General features: G+C 38.8%; 1 protein-coding gene across 3 annotated transcripts in view; it reads left to right on the forward strand.

The window, feature by feature from the left end:
* LOC140196569 (folliculin-interacting protein 2-like) overlaps positions 1 to 24776 on the forward strand; it is an 87629-nt gene that overhangs the window by 30556 nt on the left and 32297 nt on the right. The window contains exons 3-10 of one of the 3 annotated variants that reach the window (XM_072255999.1): positions 9955 to 10080; positions 12698 to 12798; positions 13276 to 13347; positions 15813 to 15913; positions 16010 to 16099; positions 19210 to 19281; positions 19525 to 19660; positions 21150 to 21351. In XM_072255999.1, the coding sequence (XP_072112100.1) occupies positions 9955 to 10080; positions 12698 to 12798; positions 13276 to 13347; positions 15813 to 15913; positions 16010 to 16099; positions 19210 to 19281; positions 19525 to 19660; positions 21150 to 21351 (900 nt within the window). Of the gene's footprint in view, positions 1 to 9954; positions 10081 to 12697; positions 12799 to 13275; positions 13348 to 14496; positions 14503 to 15812; positions 15914 to 16009; positions 16100 to 19209; positions 19282 to 19524; positions 19661 to 21149; positions 21352 to 24776 lie in introns of those variants that run through there. The other 2 variants (XM_072256000.1, XM_072256002.1) reach the window with 2 other exon arrangements.

The following is a 24776-nucleotide window of genomic DNA, read 5'->3' on the forward strand; positions in this document are numbered from 1 at the left end:
GAGTACTAAAGACCTGTGCTGATCAACTAGCTGGAGTGTTTACAAATATCCTTAACATCTTGCTTCAGCAGTCTGAGGTACCCAGCTGCCTCAAGCAGGCTTCAATTATACTGGTGCCTAAGAAGAACGAGGTCACCTACCTCAATGACAATCATCTAGTAGCACTTGTATCCACTGTGATGAAGTGCTTTGAGAGATTGTGGTGATGAAACCTATCAACTCCTGCCTGAAAGGCGACTTGGATCAGCTCCAATTTGTATATCGTCATAACAGGTCTACAGCAGATGCCATTTCATTGGCTCTTCATTCAACCCTGGAACATCTGGACAGCAAAGATGCACATATCAGGATGCATTCAATACTGTCACCCCTCAAAACTAAGCAATAAACTTCCAAGAACTTGGGCTTAATATCTCCTTGTGCAATTGCATCCTGTAGTTCCTCACTTTCAGATCCCAGTCAGTTTGGATTGGCAACAACGTCTCCTCCACAATCACAGGTGCACTACAAGTCTGAGTGTTTAGCATCCTGTTCTACTCTTTATACTTGTGACTGTGAGGTAATCACAGCTCCAATGCCATATTTAAATTTGCCAATGATACCACTGTGGTTGGCCAAATCAAAGGTGTTGACAAAGCAGCATATATGAGGGAGATTGAAAGTCTGGCCAAGTCGTGTCACAACAACAACATATCACTCAACGTCAGCAAGACCAAGGAAATGATTATTGACTTCACGAGGAGGAAATGAGCCAGTTCTCATCAGGGATCAGAGGTGGAAAGAGTCAGCAACTTTAATTCCTTGGTGTTATCATTTCAGAGGACACATGATAGGCTCAGCTCATAAGTACAATTTTGAAGAAGGCATGGTGGCACCTCTACTGAGGTGTTTCAGGATTCAGCATGACAACTAAAACTTCGACAAACTTCTATAGATGTGTGGTGGAGAGTATATTGATTTGTTGCACCACATCCTGGTATAGAAACATGAATGCCTTTGAAATGAAAATCCCACAAAAAGCAATGGATGTGGTCCAATCCATCACTGGTAAAGCCTTCCCCACCATTGAGCACATCTACACAGTACTGTTACAGGAAGGCAGCATCCATCATCAAGGACCTCCACCACCCAGGCCATGCTTTCCTCTTGCTGCTACCATCAGGGTGAAGGTACAGGGGCCTCAGGACCCACACCATCAGGTACATGAACAGTTATTACTCCTCTTGAACTAGAGGAGATAACTTTACTCAACTTTTCTGTCCCCATCACTGAACTGGTCCAATAACCTATAGACTCACATTCAAGGACTCTTCAACTCATGTTCTCTATTTTTTGTTTTATTTTTGTATTCGCAGTTTGTTGTCTTTTGCACATTGGTTGTTTGTCCATTCTGTTGGATGCGGTCTTTCATTGATTCTATTGTTTCTTGGATTTGCTTTGTATGCCTGCAAGAAAATGAATCTCAGTTGTATATGGTGACATATATGTACTTTGACAATAAATTAACTTTGAACTTTGCTGACATCCTTGCCCATATATGATTCAGGACATAACAATGTGGTTGACTTAGAATAGCCCCTGAAGTGGTTCATCAAGTCGTCCAATACCAGTGTATTGAAGCAAGTTCATGCTTCCAAACGCTGAACTATATCTGCCAGAATTTTGCCCATTTGCTAATTAATATACATGTGCACCTTTTCTAACTTTCCCTTTCCATCTTCAATACTCCATAACTCCTTATTTAGCGACTTCAAGCTTACATTTAATTCATCATTCCTTCATCTAAAACACTTGGTGTATTATGAATCTAAACCTACAGAACCTGTCATATTCTGCCACTACAATATCAAATGTCTTTGCATATCCACAACCATCTTCAACACTCCTGTTTGACACTGATCTATGGTTATTCTTTCTAATAACTTCATGCTTATTCAGATCCTCAGATGGTAAATTCCAGTAACCCACCTAAGGCTAATGGCCTGACGCTGCTGTATTTAAGAGCCACAATGTTCCCTGGGGAAAAGAGGAAATTTAAGCCAAACTGTGGAGAGCAGTGGGGGTGGGGAACCTCTGGAAAGTTTCCTAATTTTCTAAAATGATCAGGTAAAGTTTGCGTAACCATAGTACAGGTGCATATTCCTTTATCCGAAATTCTGAAATCCAAAAAGCTCCGAAAACCGAAGCTTTTTTCACCAACAGCTGATGTCACTCAAGTGTGACGTGGCAGCACTAGCAGAGGCCACCAGACGTCGGTTGTGGCTCAGTGCTCTTACTGGTTACACGTGCATTTGCTGTTCGCAGATATTTTGTGTTCACTGTTGACTTTGTGTTTAATTTCACTGTGAAAATGTTAAAAAGAGCTGTAGTTACCCCTATGGGTAACAATGAGAAAAAGAGAAGGAATCTTCTCTTATCAATAATGCAGAAAGTGGAGTTATGCAGAAGCTTTATCGTGGTGTGTCTGTGCGGCGTCTTACTGAAGAAAATAGTGTCGGAACTACCACTGTATATGATTTAAATAAACAGAAAGACAAGTTACTGAAGTTTTATAGTGACAGTGACGTTCTGCATTTATTCCAATAAGTCATTTACCATGTGTTTGATTCGGTTCATTTGAAGCCGTAGATTTTTATGTTTTATTGAATGTTTTTGTTGGAAATAAATTTTTTCTTGTCATTATTCCCTAAACAATACAGTATAACAACTATTTACATAGCACTTACATTGTGTTAGGTATTATAAGTAATCTGGAGATGATTTAAAGCATACAGGAGGATGTGGGTAGGTTGGGTGCGCCGCTGGGTCCTAAAGTCCACCACACTGAGACAGGTTAAATAAGGGACTTGAGCATACATGTTTTTTGGTATCGGGGATGGGGGGGGGGGGTTCCGAGATCTGAAAAATTCTGAATTCCGAAATGCAACTGCCCCCAAGGCTTTCAGATAAGGGATTGTGGACCTGTAATGGGAAATGTATTTCCCTATCCTCTGTAGATGATTGTTAGACTGATATGTGGAGAGAGATAAGGTCAGTCCACAAGAGTTTAGAAGAATGAGCAGGGATATCATACAAGCCTGTAATCCAACCTATGATATGGTACGGAATACATATTATATATAATAAAGCATATATATAGACTCTCAAGTTCCTTTTTAAATCTTTCCCTTCTCACCTTAAATCCTATGCCTTCTAGTTCTTAATTTCCCAACTGTGTTGGGCGGGGGGGAGACGGGGAGAGGAAACAATACATTCACCTTATCTATGTCCCTCAATTTTATACTTTATAAGATGAATCTTCTGGTCTCCTATGCTCAAAAGAATGAAACTTGTCCAACTTTTCCTTATAATTCAAGTCCTGGCAGCCTCCTTGTAAATCTTTTCAGTACTCTTTCCAGTTTAATGACATCTTTCTGACAGCAGGGCAACCAAAACTGGACGCCCTACCCCAAGTGTGGACTCACTAGCATCCTGTAGAACTGCACCGTGACCTCCCAAAATGTATTGTCATTGCCCTGATCTGTGAAGCTCAAAATGCCAAAAGCCTCCTTCACTACCCTGTCTATTTGTAATTCCACTTCCAGTGAACCATGTGTTTGTACTCCAAGATCCTTCTGTCTATAGTACTCCCCAGGGCCCTGGCTTTCACTATAGAAGTCTTACCTAGATTCAGTTTCCAAAATGCAACATTTTTTATGCTTATCCAAATTAAACTCCAATTGCCATTCCCTTTCATTTAGCTTATTGAGATTCCCCTGTAATTTTTGATAACCTCCTTCATTATCCAGTATACCACGTATTCTAGTGTCACCTGCAAACTTTCCAACCATGCCTTGTACGTTCCTATCCAAATCATTGATATAGGTGACAAAGACCAATGGGCCCAGCACTGATTTCTGAGGCACGCCATTAGTCATTGGGCCTCAAGTGTGAGAAACGGCCTTCTACCATTAAGCAAGTTATGCATCTAATTAGCCAGCTGTCTGGATTTCATGTGACCTAATCTTCCAGGGCAGTCTACCATTTAGAACTTTATCAAAGACCTTACTGAAGTTCATATAAACCATGTCTATAACCCTGCCCTCATCACTTTCCTTGGTCACATTATCAAAGAAAACTCAAATCAAGTTCATAAGACATGATCTCCCATGCACAAACTCATGCTGACTACCCCTGTTCAGCCCCTTTTCTTCCAAATATATGAATATCTTGTACCTCAGAATCTAATCCTCTCTAGTAGATTATGTACCACAGATGTTAGACTCATTGGCCTAAAGAACCCAGGTTTTTCTTTGCTCTCCTCCTTTCTGCTGCCATTACACCTGTGGCTAACAATGATGCAAATATTTCAGCTAGGAATCCTGTAATTTCTCTTCTACCTCACAGTGTTCTTGGTTATACCTGGTCAGGCCCTGGAGACTTGTCTTTTAAGCAATCGAACTCCACCTCTATTGTGGATCACCCCCAAAACCTTCCCATTTACTTTTCTAGTTCATCTGCTTTACCGGTGAGACCTCCTACATTGAAGTAAATACAATTCACTTCAATAGGCTTTCCTTGCTCCCTGCTGTTTTCCTGCCTGTCATGGCTATTCAGTTTGCTTTCACTGACTTCTGCATCACTTTCCAGCCTCTTATTTCCCTGATGCTGGAATCCCATTATCCCTGTCGATCTGGTTTAAATCCATCCAGAAAGCACTAGCAGCTCTACCTGCCAGGATACTGGTCTCCCTCCAGTTCAAGTCTTTCCCTCTTATACAAGTCATCTCTGCCCCAGAAGAGATCCCAATGTTACAAAATTCTGAATCACTGTCCCCTATGCCTTTTGTTTTTCCAACCACCAATTCAAGTTGCCAGGACTGGATTCAGCCAAGTTTCACAATATCTCTGATTTTTAGCATGTCTAGTGTCTCAAATATCTTCTCCACTATTATGTAGAAAGCACCATATCCTTGGTAAATAGAGATATAAAGTGTTAATTTATTATCTTAACATTAACTTCGGTATTTGTGTGTGGGTTCCCATTCTGTCTTTGACAAACAGCATTCTTTCATGTACAACCCTTTTACTACAGATATGTCAAAAAGACTTTTGAACTCCCCATTTAATCTGACAACTGATCTTTCTTTCATATCCTCTTTGCATCTATTATCTTTAATTTTCACCTCCCCTGTTTCTTTCATGTTCAGCCTGGTTCTTGTAGCTATTTGCATTCTGATTCTAGTCAAGTGCAACCTTTTAACTTCCAAAGTACAACATTTCTTTCAACATCCAGAGAGCTCTGGATTTTTTTTTCCCTTTGGGTTTTCATGGTAATATATTAGAATCAGGTTTATTATCGCCAGCATGTGACATGAAATTTGTTAACTTAGCAGCAGCAGTTCAATGCAATACATAATCTAGCAAAGAGAGAAAAAAAATAAAATAAACATAATAATTAAACAAGTAAATCAATTATAGATTTTGAAAACGTGCAAAAACAGAAATACTGTATTTTTTTTTAAAAGTGAGATAGTGTCCAAAGCTTCAGTGTCCATTTAGGAATCGGATGGCAGAGGAGAAGAAGCTGTTCCTGAATTGCTGATTGTGTGCATTCAGGCTTCTGTATCTCCTACCTGATGGTAACAGTGAGAAAAGGGCAGGCCCTGCGTGCTGGCGGTCCTTAATAACGGACGCTGCCTTTCTGAGACACCGCTCCCTAAAGATGTCCTGGATGGAGCTGACTAGATTTACAACTTCTGCAGCTTCTTTCGGTCCTGTTCAGTAGCCCCTCCATACCAGACAGTGATGCAGCCTGTCAGAATGCTATCCACGGTACAACTATAAAAGTTTTTGAGTAAATTTGTTGACATGGCAAACCTCTTCAAACTGCTGATAAAGTATATCTCAATTGTACCTAAACCATCTGTTCCTTAAAGACAACTTGTTCTACTGTAGTTTTTCTTGTTGAATTATTCTGTTTTACCTGCAGCAGATCCAGACCGCCTCATGAGTTACTTTTACTTTGGATTGTTGCTCATCCTTTCTCTAGCTAACAGAAATTTGGTGATGTTAAGATCACTATTTTCTAAAGCCTACTATATACCAACATTTTTGTACAGTTGAAGTAGAGGCAACACTCTTGTGAGCTCTGCCATCTGTGGTTGATGGAAACCTGCAGGTAAGGAAAAGGGAAGCCATCTTAAAGGTACTAGTGTGGAATAGCTCACTATCAAACAAATTGGGATATAGGAGTCCTTCCAAGAAACAAGGTGGGAGGTGATGTAGTTAAAATGGCTGTGACATTCTGCATAAAAGCCAAATCTGTTATGTTTTGTAACTCCAAGACATGAAAATTATTCGAAAGGAAAATAAGAGAACCTGAAATGCGAGTCTAACTTTGTCTTTTACTTTAAGCAAGACACGCACGTATCACGTAGCATCATGAGGTATGCAATTTACGTATTTTTACATTTAACTCGCAATTATTTAAACTAAAAGAATGCTTACTCAAACAATATTTACATTTACTTAAATATTCATCATCATCATACATGTTGAATGATTTGTGAGGTCATAATCTTTGACCATGATTGTTCTTGGCAACTTTTTCTGCGGTAGTGGTTTCCCATTGCCACCTTCTGGGCAGTGCCTTTACTAGACAGTTGACCTCAGCCATTATCAATACTCATCAGAGATCGTCTGCCTGGCATCAGTGGTTGCATAACCAAGACTTGTGATGTGCACCAGCTGCTCATATGACCACCCACCACCTGCTCCCATGGCTTCACGTGACCCTGATTGGGGGGTGAGGGTGGAGTGTGCTAAGCAGGTACTACACCTTGCACAAGGGTGACCTGCAGACTAGCAGAGGGAAGGAGAGCCTCCTTTGGTAGAGGCGCATCTCCACCCCGCCACCCAAACTTAAATATTACTGAAGTATTAAATCCAATCTGAACTGACTGGGGTCTGCAAGAGGGAAAGTTAAGGATCCATTTGCACAAGGGGGTATCAAGGCCTAGGTCTTGAAGTTTATTGAATAGTTTTCATGGAATGATAGTACTGAAAGCCAAGCTGTAGTCAATGAAGAACATCCTGATGTATGCCTCTTCACTGTCCAGATGTTCCAGGATTGAGAGGAGAGCCAATGGAATGACATCTGCTGTTGACGTGTTGGGACAGTAGGCAAATTAGATCCAAGTCGCTTTTCAGGAAGGAGTTGAATTGCCAACCTCTTAAATTGCTTCACAGTGGATATAAATGCTGCGGGATGATGGTCATTGAGGCAAATTACCACATTCTTCATGGACGTTGGTATAATTGAAGCCTGCTTGAAGCATGTGGGTACCTCATTGACAAAGCAAGAGGTTAATGATATTGGTGATCACTCCAGCCAGTTGATCAGCACAGGTCTTTAGTTCTCAGCCAGATACCCCCATCTGGGCTGGATGCTTTCGTGAGATCACTCTGCTAAAGGATGTTCTCATGTCAGCCTCAGAGACTGAAATCATAGCATCGTCGGGAACTGTGGGAGTTCATGAAGGTACCTCCATGCTTTGTCAGTCAAAGAGAGCATAAAAGACACTGAGCTTATCTGGGCGCGAAGCCTTGTCACCTATGTTGCTTGGTTTCACTTGTGGGGGTGATAGCTTTCAACCCCTGCTACAACTGTAGGATATCCTTCAGTGATTAAAATTTGGTCTGTAATTGCCACTTCATATGTGAGATGGCTTTCTAGAGATCATACTGGATTTCTTTTATTTAACTTGGTCATCAGACCTGAATGCCACTGATCTGGCCCTCAGGAGATTGTAGATCTCCTGGTTCATCCAAGGTTTCTGGTTAGGGAAGACAATGATTTTATGGGGACACAATGGTCTACAACTGTTACTATAAAGTCCATGACAGCCGTGTTGCATTCATTCAGATCCTCTGAGTCCCTGAACATGTCCCTGACTTGAAGCAATCCTGTAGCTGTTCCTCATTCTCCTGTGACCACCTCTTTGTTGTCCTTATCTCTGGAGCCTTGTTCTTTAGCCTCTGCCTGTATGCAGGTAAGAGGAGAACAGCCAAATGATAGAATTTACCGAAATGCGGCTAGGCATGGAACGGTAGGTATTTCAAATCATAGTGTAACAGTGGCAAGTGTATCGGGACCTCAAGTGCTGCAAGTGATATGTTGATGATAATTAGACAGAATCCTTCAAACCTGGCTGAAGTCCCTGACAATGATTTGAAAGACGGCAGGTTAGGCTGTTTCTTGTTTGCTAATTATAGCACTCAATAAATCAAATGCTTAATCCCTTTCAACCCCACCCATTTGAATGGTCTTTTATTCCCCTTGAACAAATTGCATATTCTCCCAGTACTCCTCCCCTTTATTTTAAGATTGAGAAAGAACCTCAAACCTGAATAAAGGTAGGAGCTATTACAGAAGTTCTATCTGCTCCATCCTTGCAGCTCTCTGCATCTTAAAGTGTTTGTTTTCCTACTTTTCCAATCTTTATAAATGGCTATTCACCTGCAATTTTCTTTCCTTGAATGGTTTATAATTTGGATTTCCAGAAATGACATTTTTGTTTTGCTCACATTCTGATACTGATCTCTGATTTCTGTAGCATTTGCTGTTCCTGCAGAACCATCGGGATTAATAACCACTTTCTATGAGAAAGAAAACCATGTCTTAATCTTGAATCTCTCAACAAATATAAATGTAAATAAATATGTGTGTGTATGTGTATATATAGAATTTCTATTTGGTGCACGATTGTGGAAAAATTTGATAAAGGCTGGTTTGAAAACTGAGATAGGCAGTGTCCATTGGACAGTCTGTTTTCAATAACCTAATGATCCAAACAGATTTGTTTGAGACCCTTTTGTTACATTGTGAATATTCAGTCTGCTTACTTCCTCTCCACTCCTCACCACCTTGGCTTTTCTCTTTTTAAAAAAAAAACAAACACACAGCCATACAGGGTTTTTAACTCTTAATCAGGAAAAAGATACAGAAGCCTCTAGGTTCTCACTACCAGGTTCAGGAATAGTTATTGCCCCTCAACCATCAGGCACTTGAACCATAGGGGGATAACTTCACTCTCCCTATCACTGAACTGGACTCGCTTTCAAGATTTCTTCATCTCATGTTCTCGATATTCATTGTTTATTTATTTATTATTTTTATATCTCTTTTTGTATTTGCACAGTTTGTCTTTTTTGCACACTGGTTGTATGCCCAAGTTGATGAAGTCTTTCATTGATATTATGGTTATTATATTATGGATTTGAGTATGCCTGCAAGAAAATGAATCTCAGGGTTGTATATGGTGAAACATATGTACTTTGATAATAAATTTACTTTGAACTGTAATGTTTTCATAATCAATAATTTGAAATCTGCAGAGTTTAACAAAGTCACAGCACTAGTAAAAAGACATTGGAGAATTATATTGTAACATTCCTTTTCAGATATTACCAGTGACTTTTCTCAATTGAGCTCGTTAGTCTTTTAATGTACAATATTCCCATTCCAGGCCACTGAAGGACATGCTGAATTCTGCAGGCGATGCAACCTGAGAATACTGTACATAATGAAGAGGTTAGGAGCAGCCTGAAGTGGCGAAGGACACATTGGTGGAATGGGCAGACATAAAGCCTTTTGAATGGATATAATGGAAAGAGTAGATTTTTAGGGGTTGCAGGATCACCAAGGCTTGTATTTCAAGTCTTAACAGGTACAGGCTAAAATTTAAGTATGCACAAATTTCTACTTTAAAAGTCAGAAATAGTATATAAAAACAGGAATTTGACCTTGATAGCTTTATAGCACTGATTAGATTTCATCTGGAATATTGCGGCTAATTCTGGACACTGTAAATTAGGATGCATGTCTGAAGTAGGATCCCTGTGAATATAGTAAATTAAGGGTTGCATATTAACTGTACAACATGCATTCTGGAAACTGATCTTTGTGTCCTAGAAAACTTCGGATGATTTGTCCAAATTGCAAGGAAAATGTTGCCATACAAGCAGCAGTGGCAATTGCACCCAAAATTCCTCATCTTCCAGTGCTTCAAACACAAAGGAGCACATGCCTAGATATCAGGTAGGTTCATAAAATTACAAGTCAATTTTACTACAGTAGACAGATTAAATATTAAAATAATTTATCAAATGAAAAATAATTGTCATGACAATTTTTGCTAAAGGAGTATAGCCTGTTTGAGTACTTTAATCTGTATTTTAAATATCCATGTAAATGGAATTAAAAGCACAATTTACAACTGTGAATTTCTGTGGTTCTGAGTAGCTCATTGACTTTTTAATTGCAACTAATACTCCATTTTGTCTCTATGGGCCACAATGCTTATGTTCCTGTGTTTAACTTACAGTTTCAGTTATTGTTTATCTAAAATACTTCAAATAATCAATTTATTTCTGTGGCCATTTTACCACTCGTTAAGTAAAAACCTCACTTGTTATATCAATTTGTCAAAAGTAAGGGGTGAATGACTAAATATTTATTTGAGTTGTCAAACATGTCAAGGCACACTTCAGACAGTGTGCTGATTAGTACCAGAAGTATTTTTTTTTTGTGTGGATGGATTGACATGATGTGTTTGAACTAGGGTTTGCTGCTCCCCCTACACACTTCTCCCGAATGGGCCTCAACTATAAAAAGCTATATCATTTACCTGCTTTCATCAGAAATTAAATTGAAATATGCAAATAAACTGTGCCTGTAAAAAGTATTCACCCCCCTTAGAAGTTTTCATGTTTTATTGTTTTACAACATTGAATCACAGTGGATTTAATTTGGCTGTTTTTGACAATGATCAACAGAAAAATACCCTTTCATGTCAAAGTGAAAACAGATCTCTACAAAGTGATCTAAATTAATTACAAATATAAAACACAAAATTCAAGTCAGTATTTAGTAGATGCACGTTTGGCAGCAATTATAGCCTTGAGTCTTTGTGAATAGACCTCTATCAGCTTTGCACATCTGGACATTGCAATTTTTCCCCATTCTTCTTTACAAAACTGCTCAAGCTTTGTCAGATTGCATGGGGATCATGAGTGAACAGGCCCTTTCAAGACTCATTCTCAGTTGGATTCAGGTTTGGACTCTGACTTGGCCACTCCAAGACATAACTTTGTTGTCTTTAAGCCATTGTTGTTTTAGCTTTGGCTTTATGCTTGGGGTCACTGTCTTGCTGGAAAACAAACATTCTCCCAAGTCGCAGTTTTCTTGCAGACTGCACTAGGTTTTCCTCAAGGATTTCCCTGTATTTTGCTGCATTCACTTTACCCTCTACTTTCACAAGCCTTCCAGGGCCTGCTGCAGTGAAGCATCCCCACAGCATGATGCAGACATCACCATGCTGTAGCATTTAGTCTGATGGCCAAAAAGCTCAGTTTTGGTTTCATCAGACCATAGAACTTCTTCCAGCTGACTTCAGAGTCTCACACATGCCTTCAGGCAAACTCTAGCTGAGATTCCATGTTTTTATCAACAGTGGCTTTCTCTTTGTCACTCTTCCATGAAGCTGTGACTGGTGAAGTACCTGGGCAACCGTTGTATGTGCAGTCTCTCCCATCTCAGCCACTGAAGCTTGTAACTCCAGAGTTGTCATAAGTCTCTTGGTGACCTCCCTCACTCGTCCCCTTCTTGCACGGTAACTCAGTTTTTGATGACGGCCTGCTGTAGTCAGATTTACAGCTGTGCCATATTCTTTCTATTTCTTGATGATTGACTTAACTGTACTCCGAGGGATATTCAGTGATTTGAAAATTTTCTTGTATCCATCTCCTGACTTGTGCTTTTCAATAACCTTTTTGTGGAGTTGCTTGGAGTGTTCTTTTGTCTTCATGGTGTAGTTTTTGCCAGGATACTGACTCACCAGCAGTTGGACCTTCCAGATACAAATGTATTTTTTTTACTACAATCAATTGAAAACACTTTGACTGCACACAATTCTCCAAAAACAGATCGCCATTTAACTAATCATGTGACTTCTAAAACCAATTGGCTGAACCAGTGATGATTTGGTGTGTCATATTAAACGGGGTGAATACTCATGCAATCAATTATTTTACGGTTATTGCTTTGTAGAGAGCTATTTTCACTTGGACACGAAAGAGTCTTTTTCTGTTGATCAGTGTCAAAAAAGCCAAATTAAATCCACTATGATTCAATGTTGTAAAACAATAAAACTTAAAACTTCCAAGGGGGTGAATACTTTTTATAGGCTCTGCAATTACAGTTTGAATTGCGTGGTTAGGTTGCTTACCACATCCCTCAACAAAGAGATCACTTGGTCACTGACTTGATATTCTACTATATCTTCAAATAAGTCCCATTATCTTCATTTTGAAAGACCATTCTTAAATTAAAATGCACTAAAGAAATTGACTTCTATTTTCCATAAACATTATATTTTTTATACTTTAAAAGGATCTTCAGAGATGGCTTTTGTGATTATTAGTTTAAAAATTTAACGTTCAAGCCTAAAATAATTAATACGCTCTGATCGTGGTTGTAGAGCCCAATTCTCTTTGAGGGTAATTGCCCTTTTATTTTGGGTTGTAATAATATTCAAAACATCATTACAACTGTAGTTCTGCTTTTTCACTCCCGGATTATAGCTGAAAAAGAAACATGTGATTCTGCTGCATTTTTATCCTGTATGAATATCATCAACATGAGCTTTTGTACACAGTATTCCCGACCTGCTTCTGATGTCAATATGCTTGGAGAAATGATGTTTGGCTCTGTTGCAATGAGTTACAAAGGTTCTACATTGAAAATACATCACATTCGGTAAGCAATGCACCGGAAAGTTCTTTGAGTCTTATCTGCCCGCACTTGTAGTGAAAGATTCTCAAATTAATTTAGCTTGAAATATTAAAATAATCATCCCATTGATTCTTCTTGCCCTTACATTTACACATTTATTTTAAAACAATGTTTTTTTAAATTAACAGATCAGATTGTTTTCTGTGCAACCCATGGGAAATTACTCCATAGTGAAAAATGTATTATAATGTAGTGCTTGCTGCTATACTGCAAATCAGTGGCAATAGTAGGTTCAATTGTTGTGCTAGTGTGAACATTCCTGATGAATTGGCAATACATAATTGTAAATTCTTGGGCTGAAAACAAATTATTTACGTGTGATAATCAAAAATCATTCCTGCAAGCTGCAATTAATTTGGACATGAATGTCAGCATAATGCAAATATCAGCTTTGGTACATTACACTTGTATAATTGAAGTGTTTTGCATTTTTCTGTTCAGCTCTCCCCCTCAGTTGATGATCAGTAAGGTTTTCTCTGCCAAGATGGGAACCGCTGGTGGAAGTTCAAACATGTGAGATTCTACAACCTGTGTGACTGTTTCTTATTTTTAAAAAATTCCTGTCTTTAACTGAGGTATCTCTGGATTTATAAGGCATGATAGAGTATTGAACATTTCAGTTACTAATTTTAGATTTGTGCGTATTAAGTTGTTTATATTGATATGGGCCTATTTCCATGATACATTTACTGCAAATAAAACTGGAATCTATTATCATTGATAAAAATGAAGAACAATTGCAGCTCCTCTTCTTGAGGATCCTGTTAATTATTAATACCCGTATAGAGCAATTGCAACTTGTTAATTGTTTTCACTCGGAATGTACTTAGCAGCTTGTTGTTTGTACAATAGTCTGTAGACCTTGGTCTTATTTAATTACCTTATTGTGATAGTGAATATTTGTGGAAGTCAAGTAGTACATTATCTGTTGGTTTTTGAGGACCCTCCAACTTAGTTCAGAAACACTTTTGAATTAAAATTGGGGATGTCCATAGATGCTGCCTGACATGCTGAGTTCCTCCAGCAATTTTTGTCTGTGTTGCTCTTTTAAAAAAAAATGTAGATTGTCTTATACTTAATCACTTTGTACTTGATCAGGATTTCTTTATTCATGTTGGTTTCATTTCATTGATAGCTGTTTGTAATTTTCCATAGCACTGCCCCAATCAAGCTTACTCAAAGTACAAGTAATCTTGCTTCTTTGCTTGTATATTTTGTGAGGAAACAAATGTTCTTTGTATTTACAAATCTTTTGAACATTTTATACTCAATGGAAGATTGAACAAATAAAAACCAAGGAAATTAAATTTGCATGATAAGATAGCACAGCTCAAATGCCATCTATAAATTTGCCGATGACACAATTATTGTTGGCAAAATTTTAAATGGTGATGGAGTGTACAAGAGTGGGCGATCAGCTGGTTGAGGTGTGTTGCAGCACAAACTTGCACTCAACATCAGTAAGACCGAGGAATTTATTGTGGACTTCAGGAAGAGGAAGTCAAGGGAATACCAGTCCTCATCAAGGGATGAAAAGTGGAAAGGGTGAGCAGTTTCAAGTTCCGGGTGTCAACATCTCTGAGGATCTATCCTGGTCCCAACATATTGATGCAACTACAAAGAAGACATGACGACAGCTGTATTCCATTAGAAGATTGAGGAGAACTGGTATGTTACCAAAGACCCTTGCAATTTTCTACAGATGTTCTGTGGAGAGCATTTTAACTGGCTGCATCACTGTCTGGTATGGAAGGGCCATTGTACAGGATCATAAAAGACTGCAGAAAGTTGTAAACTCTGCCAGCTCAACTCCATCATGGGCACTAGCCTCCCCAGCATCCACCATTTCGGGACCCCCATCCGCCAGGACATGCCCTCTTCTCATTGCTACCATCAGGAGGAAGTACAGTTTAAGAACAGCTTCTTCCCCTCTGCCATCAGACTTCTGAATGGACAAAGAACCCATGAACACTACCTCAGTATTTACCCTCTCTTAATACATATTGTAATTAATAGTTTTTATTATTATATATTACAATGTACTGCTGTCACAGAACAGGTTTTACGACATGCGGCAGAGATATTAATCCTGATTCTGACATTTCCCAATTTACTTATAATTAATCTGCAACTCTTTCATTGTGAACATCCTTTTGAACCGTCATTAACTAATTTCTGCAGTTTAGAATTAGCTGCAATTAGTTTCATATTTGCTGTTGGATTGAATTGTTTGGATTTGTTGTGCAGCGTAAAATGTAATATTTCATATTTTCTGCCCAGGTGTACTCTCAGATCTTGCTACATTTGCTCTGAGGGATGCAATAGCTAAAAGTGAATATTTCTTGTTAGCAGTGGAAGCTGGAAAAACTGAAATATGAACAGAAAATGGTAGAAAAAGGTCAGCACTCAGGCAGTCCATGGAGAGAAAGAATTTAACAAAATCAGGTGGTTATGAGCCTGAACTGTTAAATTCTTCATAGAGACGATGGGAGCAATGGAACCTTTGTCAGTATAAATTTGTATGATACTGTGAATCTTCCTTTGTCTCTGTCATATACTGATTTGTGGTATCATGGTTATGTCTTCGATAAGAGTTAGCTTACCAAGCAATGGCTGGGACTGTTGTAGGTAGAATCATCAAGTTAACTTTCTTATCTGAGTTCCTTAGTGTCACTGGGTAAGTGTGAAACACATCCAGAATTGTGGGTGCCAAAGTTAAAATGCTTGCTTTCAATAGGACCAAAGAAAACCTTAATATTAATCAAATTAAGAACTTGCAATAGAAAGGATCTCACATTTTCTTCATGTGCTGAGGATATTTGTAAAGGTATGGCTGTCAATCAAAGTTGATGAGACTTTCCTAGCTTCTGGAATCAGTTGATTGCTCATATCAGTAAAAGTATTTTTAATCAATTAACTAGTTCAGACACGAGTTATTTGTGTGCTTTAGTGCTTAATCTTGGACCAATATTTTGCAGGCTGCATGACAGCTTTGAATATATCAACCAAGAAAACTTTGCTGGAAAACCTTGTTCTGGTCAGAATGGTAGCAGCAATTTCCATGCTTGCAATAACCTAGGTAAGAACGGACACAAATATTTTAATTATTTTTATAATAATTTCTATTTTTGCATGTGTGGTCATTATTATTTTACCCTTTGTTTTGCATCAATAGGTCGTTTGGTGGTTTGTGGTAGCAAACTGCTGTTGTGTCCCACTGATCCAGGACCGCTCCACCTCATCAGGAGCGCTTCTTTCTTTGCAGGTTCGTGTGGAATGCTGAGCAGAGTGTGGACCACACAATAAGCACGTTGATTGTCTCATTTGGTTTAGATGGAAAGCTGAATACAAAGGCAGAAAGCTTTATAGAGTCATTTAATAAATCCTATTCATTGGCGTATGTTCAAAGTTTTAATTCTCGAAATTCATCCCAAAGGATGTGTTTTTGTAAATGAGATCTAAATAGTTAAAGAATAGACTTGAGGTTGATTTCTGTCTGTGCATTCAGGAGCATTTTAATTGGTGGATTGATTGATACAAGGATGCAGTTTTCAGTTTTTGCTTCCAAGTAACAATGCTCTCCACCAGTTTTGTGTAACTTTCAGTTGTGCAGTAATGTTGTGTGCTTAACTATTCCTATAAAATGCCTATTCTGTTTGTATAACTGGGCACTGAGAGGAAAAAATTCATAATCACCAATTAAACTGCTTAGATCTGAACTTACTAATGACACTGAATTTGTATAATGTTTGGCACTCTTCTTTAAACTGCATGATTCTGCATGTTGATTGCATTTTGTTTTGTCAGCTTAATTTTCCCACATGAAGTAGAAAGTTGAATAATTAATATTTTGTTGTGAGAAGGCATTTTACTTTTTTTTTGTAGCCAAGGCATTCAAAATTGAGATAATAGTGAAATTTGTTTAATCCAGCATGCATGGAGCTTTGGTGACAGATCAGCGGATTTTCCAGACAATGGGGTTTTGTCATCAATTCACTTGTTATTAGGTGTAATGCAGTACAATAACAAAATTTCAGGTGAACCTGGTAACTTTAAAGGAAGTGTGGGGGTTCAAGGGCCAGGTGGGTCACAAGGGAACCTAGAGCCTGGTACAGTGGTCTGCAAAAAGAACTATGCGAGTAGGCACCCATGAGCTGGATGTCAAAACTTCTGAACAGTTGAATAGGAGATTATTGGAGTTTTGCTGTAGGTTTAGCTCCATTTTTGGTGTATACGCCACTTGCAACTGCTCATCATATTTCCACTTGAATTCTAATGATTTCAACAGCAGTTCTGTTGTGCATTTTCTATTCTTTCATTATGAAACATTTCCTTCCCACATTGAGGAATTAGTTCTGAGCTGATGGAAATTATTTCTATACTTGTGTTACAAACTGTCAAAAATATGTTATGTTCCTCTTAATCCAGTTAGTTCTAGTGCATTAAATCCTAGTATTTGTGGCTGTCCTGTGACATGCATTCTCATTGTATTATTATCTGTCATTATTAGGCAATTTTCATTTCACTGTTGGGAATTTGCAGGACCTTGATCCGATGATGATGCAGAATTGGCATTATCTGGGGGACTCTGGATGATGTGGCTTGGAAATAAGTTATATTGGTTCCTCATTTGTTGTATGTGTTTTGATCATGGGGACAGAAGTGATTCTAATCATTTGGTTAAGTGGTTCACAGAACATGAATATTGAAATATTGATGAAGTACTGTTGTGCTTTCCTTGGGCCAGATGTGTCAATAAATCAAACTGCACTGTATGCTTTGCAGTTGCACCCACTAAAGGAGCAGTAATTATTCTGTCACACTTCTGGTGGTGACTTCTGTGTGTCAAAATCTGTGCCCTGGTGGTGCAGTCTATAGATGGGGAAAATCTAATTCTGATTCTAATTAGAGTCAGTCCCAATTAGATTCAGAATTGCATTGGGATATTAATAGTGGGTGGTGATCCTAGGTGATAATACAACTGTTGAAGGCAGCTATGAGTTGCGAGTTGGCTAAATGGATAGAGTAATTCAAATAAATGATATGTTGGTAGGTAAATATATTTTGCAAACTTTTTAAGCTGTATACTTGTTTACTTACGACCGTTACACCACTGGCGTTTAGGGCAGCAACGAAGGTCCTCCAGCATTGTTTGTCCATATTAACAAAGAAGGATTCTACATTGCTGTTTCCATAACAATTTTTTTTTTGACCCGTTAGGGTTGTTAGCCCTGAGTTGAACCCCAAAACCTGGAGCACAGGTAGACCACTTGGTCTGGCTACTACCCTTTGACCTGTTTGGCATGGGTCACCCTACCAAGAGTCAAAGCAGAAGGCTCAAGCCAACACATCTCTCTGGGTCATTGAAGCACGCATGCCTCCAAACCCTTCGATAAAGTTGTAATCCTCATGGAGGAGGGTGCATATTTGTTGGGAGTTTTAAATGCACAAGTAAAGGCTTTGGGAAAATTAACAATTATACTTGGGTTAAAAGGAAATGTTGTAATAACAAGAATAACTAAACCTAAAGGTTGGAAGTATTCTAGAAATCAGCAGATAGTATTTGGTTATTTTTCTCTAAGGTAAGGAAAGGAAGGATGTGGGAGGCTTTTAATACCAAACCTCTAAGGAAGAAGTAAGCTGAAACGTTTTATAATGTGGTAAAAAGCAATGGCAGTTACACATAAATACCTCTCATTAGTTTTCATAATGGAAGGCACAAAATGGGGATGTATAGGTTGTTATTAATTTTAAGGAAATTAATTTTAAATAGAACTGACTTTTTTTTAAAAAAAAGGCAAATGATGTCATGAATGTAATAGCCTGCGTCCTAGGTTTTCACAACATTGTATGCATTATTTCTCTTGGAATTGTTTAGATTTTAGGATTACTGTATTCAATCTTAATTTCTAATGCAATGGTCATTATTTTTTGTTTCTTGTCAGCACAGCAAATCAAGAATAAAATCATGTAACATTGAGAAGAATATTATAAAATCTATTCTTTTACTTGTCCATGTATTAGTATGCTGTTGGAGAGAGCTGAGTGTGTTCAGCAATACTTGTTTTACATGAGGTCTCTACAATGAAATTTGGGGTGGCTGAATTTTGTGTGTTAAGGGTGCCTGAGATTTATTGCCACTCTTCCTGACTGGATAGCCTAGCAGCTTCAAGAATCCAGTGGCAGTGAATGTGAGCTAGTCAGGGTCAAGCATAATCTGGATCATTGAAGCTAATTTGTATTTAATCTAAAAGTATCTTCCATCTTTTCTCCATATGGATTAATTGTTGCTTAATTTGCAGAAATGAAGGTCAATTGAGTAGAGATTTTTTTTTATATATGTTGCAAGGTCCTAATAAAATCTTTTGTGTTCAGCTCATAGTACACCAGTAGACATGCCAAGTCGAGGTCAAAATGAAGACGGAGACAGTGGTATAGCAAGATCAGGTAGATTTTTTAAAAAACTACTTCTGAATTTCAATGTGTAATGAAGTAAAGGAAGGAAGTTAAATGATAAGCTTTCTAGATTTTGAGGTGGGTTTTAAACCCTCAGTTCAAAGAAGTTATTTCAGAAACTAAACTGGTATGGTGAGAAGATCTTTTAAAAATTCTCAGTATTTTTACATTCTGTCTGTAATATATTCAATGGCTGAAGTTTCTAACCTATTCTGCTTCTGTTCTGCCTTACAGCTTCCCTGAGCAGTCTTTTGATTACACCACTCCCCTCTCCAAATTCTTCCTTTTCCACTAATTGTGCCAGTAGTTTTCAACGGCGCTGGCTGCGCAATCAGACCACCAGCCTTGAAAATGGCATTCTTCCCAGATGGTAGGTTTAAAGATTGTTTTTAACCAAGGCAAGGGTTGCTGTATTACAATCTCTGAAGAAAGAAGCTGATAACTCTGTAATATTAAAATACAGCTGGATTCTGGTTAACTGGGCCATCGGTTAGTCAGAGCAGCTGCTTACTTGGGACAACTTATTGAGAAAATAGCTGATATTCCCTTTGTTCATTTGGGACACCGCCTAATTGATACAGGAGACTATTGCTGAACAGTTTCTAACTAGTGCCAGTTAGACACACTACGCCGTGCTTGAAGTCTACTGGTTTTAAATTGTGTCAGTTGCATGTTTGTGTTCAGTGATAGCTGGTGAGATCTAAGCAGTATGACAATGCAGAACTGTTTTGCTCACTGTGGTTTCAAGTATTTAGTCTTGGAGATGCCAGAAATGGCCGGGAGTGGAAATGAAACATTGTCCAGTCCTGCTGAAGGGTCTTGGCCCGAAATGTCAACTGTACCCTTTTTCCATTGATGCTGCCTGACCTGCTGAGTTCCTAGAGCATTTTGTCTGTGTTACTCATACCATTAGACCCAGACTTTTGAGATTGAGAAAGTGTAACTGCCCCAGAGCAATGGGGTTTTCACTTTAAACTCTCCCGCACAAGTTTCCTGTCATCATCTGATATGACAGGCAACCTGCAGTAGTTTTGGTAGTATTCTAATTTGTTATATATTTCACTTAAATACATGATGAATTACTCAGTTAAATGCAAGTTTGTCTTTTTGTACCTTAACGTTCTCTATGAAACCAAGGCCAATTGCGGCAGCTGCTTAATTGGGCCATAATGGACTGGTCCTGATGTATCCCAATTAACCGGAAACCACAGTACTTTGTAAACTTATGGAGATGTACAGCATATTTTTTTTAAATTCAGAGATACAGCACTGTAACAGGCCCCTCCATCCCAACAAGCCTGTGCTCATTTAAACTATTAACCTGTCCATCTTTGGAATGTGGGAGGAAACTGGGGCCCTTTGGTCGTGGGGAGAACCTACAGACTCCGTACAGATACAGACGAAATTGATCTTGGGTTGCTGGCATCCAGTGTAATGCTAGTCGCTCCACTATAGTGCCGCCGGGATGTAACTCGTATAAAGTTCCTTGTGTTATTTCATAATATTAAAACTGCTAAGTTTATTAGGAAGAACTAACGTGATCTTTCTTGAGTGAGTGCAACTGTGATGCAAAACGCCTCCTACACCCTAATGTCTCAAGTAACAAGGACAAGAAAAGAAGTTCCTTTTCTTCAAAATCAGTAGAAAGCATATAGATATTGAGAGTGTGGGGTTACCTTATGATTGATTACATGGGTTCAAGAAGCTGGTTAACCTCCACCTTCTGAAGACTTATGGGAAGTTTTACCTGTTCAATTCCCAACCTTTTTTAACTAACATTGAGCTGCCCCTTTTGGTGGCGAAATTAGTATTTTCGTATTCATATTTCCAAAACATTCTATTTCTGTGCTTATTACAAGGTCGGCTGAGGAAACATTCATGATGGCAGATGAGAGCTATACTTGCAACCCGCAGATGGTCCGGAGAAAGAAGATTGCAATCAGTGTTGTTTTCTCCTTGCCCGAGAAGGAAGAGGAGAACAGAACTTTTCAGGAGTTCTTTTTCTCTCACTTCCCCCTATTTGAGACTCACCTGAACAAGCTGAAGACTGCTATTGAGAAGGTATCAAGCAGTTAGACTTCAACTCAGAACTTTTCCTGTTAGTTTTATTGATTACAATGCCTTTTAGTTTATTTCCACCTGTTAATGGAGTTTAAATGCAGAACTTTCTTTTTTGCAAAGCTGCATTAGTGTATGTGTTCCATATGTATAATCGTTAACTTTTATTGAATTTACTATGTAGTTCGTGAATGGAAAAATTAACAACAGATGAAAACAGGAGCAAGAGCTTAGCCCTCAAACATGCCCAACTTTGCAAATACATTTTTACCTTGCAATACTCTGTCAGGATCTTGTTTTTTCAATAATTGTAATCTCTGAAGAATAGAGATCTGATTTTAAAATTTTGGAATTGGACATTCTCTCTTCCCAGGAATTGTCCTTGTGAATCTTTTCTGGACTACCTCCAGTGCTGGTATGCCCTTTCTTAAATAAACAGATCAAGCTTCTATATTGTACTTCAGGTGTGGCCTCACCAATACCCTGTACAATGCTCTTTTTAAACACCAGCCCGAACATAATCAAGGCCAGTATGCTGTTCCATAATTACTTGCTTCACCTGCATGGTATCTTTTCTTGCACCAGAATATTTAGATTTTTTTTTCTCAGTTGTAGTTTCTCCACTTCAAAGCTGTCTTTGGAATCCTTTTACCAATGTGGATGACCTCTTACTTCCCTACATTAAACTCCAATGGCAAAAAATGTCCCTGCTCATTTCACTTGTCCATGTGCTATTACGGAGTCCCAGTATGCTCTCCCACTAGCTATGAAGTCATGCAGCATGTTCATCCCAACAAGCCCACATCAATGCTCAAATACTGATCACACTCCAATCAGCATACAACAGATTCTGTCACCTACACACTTCAGAGGATCGCAACCCATCAGTCTGCACTTCTTTGGTATTGGACTACTCAACCCAAGCGATCACAGAGAAAAGTGTGTGAATGTCACGCAACACCTTTGGCAGTCAGGATTGAAACTGGGTCACTGGAACAGTGAGGTATTTGTGGCATCACTCAACTTGGATATAGACCATAAGACATAGGAGCAGAATTAGGCCATTTAGCCCATCGAGTCTGTTCTGCCATTCAATCATGGTTGATCCTTTTCCCCTCTTCAGCCCCATTCCCTGGCCTTCTCCCCGTAACCTTTGATGCCATGTCCAATCAATAACCTATCAATCTCTGCCTTAAATACACCCAGTATCCTGGCTTCCACAGCTACCTGTCGCAACAAATTCCACAAATTCACCTCCCTCTGGCTAAAGAAATTTCTCCACATCTCTGTTTTAAATGGACACCCCTCTATCCTGAGGCTGTGCCATCTTGTCCTCGACACCCCCACCATGGGAAACATCCTTTCCACATCTACTCTGTCTAGGCCTTTCAACGTTCAAAAGGTTTCAATGAGATTTCCCCCACCCCCACCCCCATCCCTCTAAATTCCAGCTTGGACTCTGTCCCTTCCAAGTCATTAACATAACTGGTAAGTACAAATGTGTACATGAAAGGGCCAAGACTGTTCCTTGGGGTACTTTTTTTAAGACTGAAAAGGCATTTTTTTAAAAAAAGCCCATTTACTCAGTCCTTTTCATCCATATGATTATCATTCTTTAATCCATGTTAACACTTTCCTCAGTGCCGCATACTTTTGTATTATGCACCAGCCTTTTACGTGACACCTTATCAAATACCTTCTAGAAAACCAAATAGACTACACTGCCTGGTAGATCTCTTCCTAACTATTTTGCTTGTTGCATCCTCGGAACTAGCAATTTTTCCAGTGATTTTCCTTTGGTAGCACCACCTAGACTTGGCTTGATCACTTTTAGCTTTCCTTAATAGCCTACGTTTCCTTGATTACAGAGCCCGGCATTTTCTAAGCAATAGATTTTAAGTTAACTGATCTATTGTTCCACATTTTGTCTCATTTCCTTCTTGAACAAAGGCTTCACTGTTTTCCAATCAACTGTTGGCTTCCAAAGTGAGTTTTGAAAAATGTTAATGGCTATAACATCTGTGTAGCTGATTTTCGTACTCTTGGATACTGGCAATTGCATCCAGGCAACATGCCTGTTTTTAGTTTTTCTAATACTTTAGTAGTTGTGATAGGAATTACAAGTTCTCAAAATCAGATATTATTTATGTGCCATGAAATTTATTGTTTTACAGCAACAGTACAGTGCAAAGATAAAAATTGCTAAAAACTACAGGAATACTGCAAAAGAAAGGAATAATGAACTACTGTTTGTTTTATTGGCAATTCAAAAATTTTACAGTGGAGGGGAATCATTAAGTGGGAGTTTTCAGGCTCCTGTATCACCTCCCAATGGTAGTAAAGAGAAAAGGGCATATCCTAAATGGTGAGGTGTCTTTGTGATGGATTCCGCCTCTTTGAAGTACCACCTCTTGATGAGGTTGTCAGTGTGGGAAGGGTTGTGCCTACGACAGCAACCTTTCACGGTCTTATGCATTGGAGCCTTCATACCAAGCTGTTTATTTCCCCTTCATAGATGCTGCCTGGCCTCCTGAGTTCTTCCAGTACTGTTATGTTGTTCAAGATTTCCAGCATCTGCAGGGTCTTGTCTCCATTCTTTCATGTCCTTTCACTTTTCCTCACATACTTTGTATTACTGTTTTGTAGTTGTCAAAGTTGTTTTGGGGGTTTGTAGACCATTCCAACTTGTCCTTCCCCTGCTTTTCGTTATTGCTATCAAGCTGATGTATAATGCTAGTCATTACTTGTACCTTGTTCATTGACACCTCACTGAAACAATGTTTAGTTAACAGCACTACCCTGCCTTCACTTTCTTTTGCATATTCCATTGGAATATTAATTATCTGGAATATGGAGTTCCTGTCCGGGAAACACTGCAACAGTGTTTCTATAATAGCTGTTAAATCAGCTCATTTATTTCTATTTATCTTGTTGCAAATGTTGCATGCATTCAGATAACCAGCTATAAGCTTTGACTTTTCACTGTTTTTCTGTGACATGCTTGTGTTTGTATATCCCTTCAGTTTGATTATTCAAGCTTTTATTACCCTGTGCTACTACTGTCTCATTGCTTTGAGATTTATTAAACTTCCTCTTACTCAAATCCTCTTCCCCAACCCAGCTCTGGCCAAGGATCTGTTTATAATCATACTTGTGCCATTGCCATTTGTCACAGTGCTGGTCTCAGTAGGTTCAAATGAAGCTTTTTGAAACCAAAGAGCTCTTTCACCCCTCGTCCAGTGCCAGTCACCTGTGAACCAGAACCCATTACTCTCACACCAGTCTTTCAGTCATCAGTCTACTTTCTATCTTGTTATCATTTGCCAATTTGCATGGGGCTGGGGAATAATATGAGATTATCACCCTTTGTGGCCCAGTTAATCAGTTTTGCCCTGGACTATTTCTAATCCCTCATCAAAACACCACCT

Source organism: Mobula birostris, chromosome 4 (assembly GCF_030028105.1).
Source record: "Mobula birostris isolate sMobBir1 chromosome 4, sMobBir1.hap1, whole genome shotgun sequence".
NCBI lineage: Eukaryota > Metazoa > Chordata > Chondrichthyes > Myliobatiformes > Myliobatidae > Mobula > Mobula birostris.